Source organism: Pelophylax lessonae (genome assembly GCF_965119305.1).
Source record: "Pelophylax lessonae genome assembly, chromosome: 7".
NCBI lineage: Eukaryota > Metazoa > Chordata > Amphibia > Anura > Ranidae > Pelophylax > Pelophylax lessonae.
The window spans coordinates 5,566,851-5,572,850 of record NC_138774.1 but is presented as its reverse complement, the minus strand read 5'-3'; the positions used below and the strand labels follow the sequence as shown (position 1 = coordinate 5,572,850).

At 51.3% G+C, this 6,000-nt stretch overlaps 1 protein-coding gene across 2 annotated transcripts in view; it reads right to left on the bottom strand.

Annotated features, from left to right (window-relative positions):
* Positions 1–254: 254 nt before the first annotated feature.
* The window catches only part of ZNF711 (zinc finger protein 711), a gene marked incomplete at its 5' end in the record, with an annotated part of 86,793 nt that continues 81,047 nt past the window's right edge, over positions 255–6,000 (bottom strand). For both annotated transcript variants that reach the window (XM_082263117.1, XM_082263118.1), the window contains one exon: positions 255–1,712. In XM_082263117.1, coding sequence (XP_082119243.1) covers positions 535–1,712 — 1,178 coding nt within the window. In that variant the 3' untranslated portion in view covers positions 255–534. The remainder of the gene's footprint in view (positions 1,713–6,000) is intronic.

Here is a 6,000-nt window from a genome sequence, read left to right as displayed (position 1 = left end):
GCTACTTCCTGTATAGTCCCGGCTCACAGGCGGAGGGATATCAGCTGCACTCCGCCTGTGAATGGAGGAGCCGTACCCATGAAGCAGCGGCTTTGCTCTGTACTGCAGCCCCATGTTTTGTGTGTAGCTCCGGATCGGTTCCGGTATCGGTATCGGCAATTTCACAATGCCAGATATCAGTATCGGGTCCAAAAAAGTCGGATCGGTGCATCCCTAGTGGGCCCGGCCGCAAATGCGACCTTTGTGACCCTGGTAGTTCCGCCACTCTCCCAAAGACATCAAAGAAAAGTGACTGCGGCTTTCTCTGAGGCCTCTCTGAGTGCCGTAGGTGGAGGGGACTGCGGTCCTTCATGTTGCCCTCTTCTGCCCTCTGCCACCCATTTGGCAAAGGCGTGACCGCCTCATGTATGGGGGGGGCGTTACATGTACCCTCCAATCCTTCATACAAAAGTGCTACATTTTCTATCATGCATGAAGTGCGTCGGAGCAGCGTTCTCCTCTTTTTTTGTTCCCTTCACACACACAAAAACACAATTACAAAAGGACCTCCTTGTGATGCCGCATTATATGCTGATTTTTTTCAGACGGCCGTCGGAATCCCTTTTTGCAGAATTCGCAGCGGTGCGGGTAGTCCTTGGTGTGTATGGAGATGACGTGGCGTTTGAAGCCGGACGCGTCCGTCGTGCTGTACTCGCAGTACTGGCACTGGTAGACCTTTTTGCCGCTGTGCGTCTTCATGTGCTTTTTGAGCTCCAGTTGCAGCCGGAAGCCGCGTTTGCATTTTTTGCACTTGAAGGGCAAGTCTTTCGTGTGGACAGACAGAATGTGGCCGCTCAGGATGAACGGGTCGGGGGTCTTGAAGTCGCAGTGGCGGCAGTGATGAACCTTCTTGCCTTGGTGCGTCTCGCTGTGTTTCTTGAGTTCGGAGGGGCGGTGGAAGCCTTTGTCGCACACGTCGCACTTGTGGGGGAACTCCTTGGTGTGGACGGAAATGACGTGGCGTTTCAGGTCGCTGGAGTTGGTGCTCTTGTGGTCGCAGTGGGGGCACTGGTGGGTTTTGTGGCCCTGAAAGAGCTCTGCGTGCTGCAGCAGGTCCTTCTCGTCGCTGAACGCCTGGGGGCACTGTTCGCACTTGAACGGTAAGTCCGCGCCATGGCGGCTTTTAATGTGCGTCTTTAGGTTCGACTGGTCTGCGCAGCGAAACTCGCAGAAATGGCACGCGTAAGGCTTTTCTCCCGTGTGGATCCTAAGGTGCTTCTTCAGCTCGGAAGGGTGTCTGAAGCCCTTTCCGCATTCGACGCACACGTGTGGGAAGTTCTTGCTGTGTACGGCCAGCAGATGGCGGTTGAGGAGCCCCTGCTCGGCTGTCTCGTAGTCGCAGTATTTGCACTTGTGCAGTCTGGGCTCTGTGTCCCTCAGGATGAGCTTGTTGGAGCTGAGCGGGCTGGCCTCGCGGTAGCGCCGCGTGTATTCCGTGAACTCGTGAGGTTTTTCTGTTTTGCTGGTCAGCTTGTGGCCCTCCAGGTGGTTGTGAAAACTGACTTTCTTGTTGGTGGTGAAATCGCAGTCCGTACACTGGTACTTCTTCTTTATAAGGTGGTCGGGGTGATTCTTCATGTGCCTTTTCAGGAACCCCCGGGATTTAAACTTCTTACCACAGATGTGACATGGGTAGACGGTCAGCGGCTGGCCGTCGGGGCCGATGATGACAGCTGTGTGAAATGCAGAGAAGATTAAAGTGTCACTAAAGTAAAAAAATATGCTTCAGATTTCAATTCATTCAATTATATAGACAATTTATACAGTGCTATTACCTACTTTATATACCAGTAATGGCTATACTTGGCACCCCAGATGTTTTGGAACTACATTTCCCATGATGCTCAACTACACTGCAGAGTGCATGGGCATCATGGGAAATGTAGTTCCAAAACATCTGGGGTGCCAAGGTTCGCCATCACTGGTATATACACTATATACAGAAGAATACTATCTTCCAGAAGAGCATTTGTGAGGTCAGGCACTGATGTTGGAGAGAAGGCCTGGCTCGCAGTCTCCGCTCTAATTTATCCCAAAGGTGTTTTGTCGGGTTGAGGTCAGGACTCTGTGCAGACCAGTCAAGTTCCTCCTCCCCAAACTCCCTCATCCATGTCTTTATGGACCTTGCTTTGTGCACTGGTGCGCAGTCATGTTGGAACAGGAAGGGGCCATCCCCAAACTCCTCCCACAAAGTTGGGAGCATGAAATTGTCCAAAATGTCTTGGTATGCTGATGCCTTAATAGTTCCCTTCACTGCAGGGGCATAACTACAACCTTCAGGGCCCTGGTGCAAGAATCAATTAGGCCCCCCCCCCCCCGACCTCATCACGGGATCCTTTCTCAAATTCTGCAGTGGGCCACCTCCTGCCATCTTGAGGCCCCCACATGGTGGTGGAACGACAGGGACAAGTCACAAGTGCGACCTTTGAGATCCTGGTAGTTCTGCCACTGACCTTACTATCCGCGCCAATTCATCCCAAAGGTGTTTTATCGGGTTGAGGTCAGGACTCTGTGCAGACCAGTCAAGTTCCTCCACCCCAAACTCGCTCATCCATGTCTTTATGGACCTTGCTTTGTGCAGGAAGGGACCATCCCCAAACTGTTCCCACAAAGTTGGGAGCATGAAATTGTCCAAAATGTCTTGGTATGCTGATGCCTTAAGAGTTCCCTTCACTGCAGAGGCGTAACTACAGCCTTCAGGGCCCTGGTGCAAGAAACCATTTACCCCCCCCCCCCCCCGACCCCATCACGGGGTCCTTTCTCAAATTCTGCAGTGGGCCACCTCCTGCCATCTTGAGGGCCTCACATGGTGGTGGAACAACAGGGACAAGTCACAAGTGTGACCTTTGAGACCCTGGTAGTTCTGCCACTGACCTTACTATCTGCTCTAATTCATCCCAAAGTTTTTCTATCAGGTTGAGGTCAGGACTCTGTGCAGACCAGTCAAGTTCCTTTAACCAAAACTAGCTCATCCATGTCTTTATGGACCTCGTTTTGTGCACAGGTCCAAATCATTTGGTGGAGGGGGGATTATGGTGTGGGGTTGTTTTTCAGGGGTTGGGCTTGGCCCCTTAGTTCCAGTGAAGCAGTGGCAGAACTACCAGGGTCGCAGCAGTTGCACTTGCGACCGGGCCCTGGCGTTCTGCCACTGTGTGTGTGTGTGTGTGGGGGGGCGCCAGTTCTAGGCAGTGATCAGGACATTACGTTCCAGACATAGTAGTAAACTGTGGGGGAGGTCACTGCACGCTGCCGCCGTTCGCCGATTCTGGTTACAGGCAACGATCATGGGGGTCGAGACAATGTACACTGTGCCTGAGGGACCACTCACTGCTACTGACACAGCGCTCCGCCCATTTCTCCAAGCAGATCCATGTCGGGAGGAGGAAACTGTAGTGGAGGAATAAGTCAGCTAATTAGCTGATGGGCCAGTCAAGTGAAGGGGGAGGAGCTCTACCCTGCTTAAGGAGATGTGAAGACAGAGTCCCTATGTCGGGACAGCCGTTACTGGAGTACCGAGTCCAGACTAAGAGCACCAAGCAAGCAGGGGGAATCCACTGACACTGAGAGCCAGTGTCACTATCCCATCCCCCCCCCACCACCATCCCTCTGCCCCTGAGCCCATCCCCTCCACCACCACTACTGCCACTGATCCTAAGGGGGGGCCTCAGGAGGATGTAAGGGGGCACTCTGGAGGCATTAAGAGGGCATTCTGGAGATACTGTTTTAGTATCTCCAGAGTGCCCCCTTACATTCTCCAAAATGCCCCCTAGTAATAGTAAGGTCAGTGGCAGAACTACCAAGGTCTCAAAGGTCACACTTGTGACTGGGCCCTGGGTTTCCACCACCATGTGGGGGCCTCAGGATGGCAGGAGGTGGCCCACTGCAGAACATAAGAAAGGGCCCCGTGATGGGGTCAGGGGGACCCTTCATGATTTCTTGCACCTAGGTCCTAAATGCTGTATTTACACCTCTGCAGTGAAGGGAACTCTTAAGGCGTCAGCATACCAAGACATTTTGGATAATTTAATGCTCCCAACTTTGTGGGAAGAGTTTGGGGATGGCCCCTCCCTGTTCCAACATGACTGTGCACCAGTGCACAAAGCAAGGTTCATAAAGGTAAGGATGAGCGAGTTTGGGGTGGAGGAATTTGACTGGCCTGCACAGAGTCCTGACCTCAACCCGATAGAACACCTTTGGGATGAATTAGAGTGGAGACTGCGAGCCAGGCCTTCTCATCAACATCAGTGCCTGACCTCACAAATGTGCTTCTGGAAGAATGGTAAAACATTCCCATAGACACTCCTAAACCTTGTGGACAGCCTTCCCAGAAGAGTTGAAGCTGTTATAGCTGCAAAGGGTGGGCCAACTCAATATTGAACCCTACGGACTAAGACTGGGATGCCATTAAAGTTCATGTGCGTATAAAGGCAGGCGTCCCAATACTTTTGGCAATATAGTATATGTGTCAAACACAAGGCCCGTGAGCCAAATCCGGCGCACCAGGCCATTTTCTGTGGCCCTCATACCTCTTCTGCAGCTGCAGCACCCCCTTGTCTCCCCACCTTGTCTCAGCAGTCAGCAGCAGAATGGAGGACAGAACTCCACTAGATCCAGCACTTCACTGTGCAACTGTAAAGAGTCTTGTCTCTAGCCACCCCCGACCCCCCCCCTACCTTCTGGGTCTCAGAAGTCAACAGCAGCGAGGAGGACAGAACTCCTACAATCTCTCTGTGCAGCTGCAGCACCCCTCCTCTCCGCCTCCCCTGGGCTCAGCATTCAGTAGACTCCAGCCCTTCTCCAGACCCTGCACTTTCTGCTTCCCAGCTCTGCGCCCAGTATCATCCCAGCGGCAGCACAAGGTGGGGGGGGGGGGGCGTGTGCACTCTGATATAAAGGATGGTGAGGGACTCTTAACTTCTGATGGTGGGGGGGACAACTCTTGACATCTGTTGTAAGGGACTCTTGATCTCTGATGGAGGTGGTGGTGGTGAGGGGGGGTCTCTTGACATCTGATGTAAGAGGGGGTGAGGTGCTATGGACATCTCCTTGTAATTATTATAAGTATACAATTCTATGCCAGTTGAAGGGGGTTGCACACTGCTGGTATCCCCAACTTATGGGAGACTGCTCAGACAGACCACCATGGCAGAACCATGAGCAATCTCCAATAAAGTTTGCTGTAGATGATGCCAGCGATGTGCGACCCTCCTTTTCAGACTTGCATCAACTGCTAGTGGAGTGTGAGTGGGCTCCGTTCCAGTCTGCACCCGCCCTTCACAGCTTAAGTCTTAAGTTATTACTAAAACCAGTAATAATGGAATACAGAGGCAATTATTTAATATGATGAAGAGTAGATACATTCATGTAGTTTTATAGATACAAGCGGTCCTTTGAGGGCAACCATAATACTGATGCGGCCTGCGATGAAATTGAGTTTGACACCCCTGCTGTATATTGTACATTCAACGTTAGTCCCTGTTCTAAAGTCCCTGCTTCACATGCACACAGTATCTCACAAAAGTGAGTACACCCCTCACATTTCTGTAAATATTTTATTCTATCTTTTCATGTGACAACACTGAAGAAATGAGACTTTGCTACAATGTAAAGTAGTGAGTGTACAGCTTGTATAACAGTGTAAATTTGGTGTCCCCTCAAAATAACTCAACACACAGCCATCAATGTCTAAACCACTGGCAACAAAAGTGAGTACACCCCTAAGTGACAATGTCCAAATTGAGCCCAATTAGCCATTTTCCCTCCCCGGTGTCATGTGACTCGTTAGTGTTACAAGGTCTCAGGTGTGAATGGGGAGCAGGTGTGTAAAATTTGGTGTTATCGCTCTCACTCTCTCATACTGGTCACTGGAAGTTCACCATGGCTCCTCATGGCAAAGAACTCTCCGAGGATCTGAAAAAAAAACCTCGATTTTTGTCTTACTGTAAGGTACTTTTCTCTGAG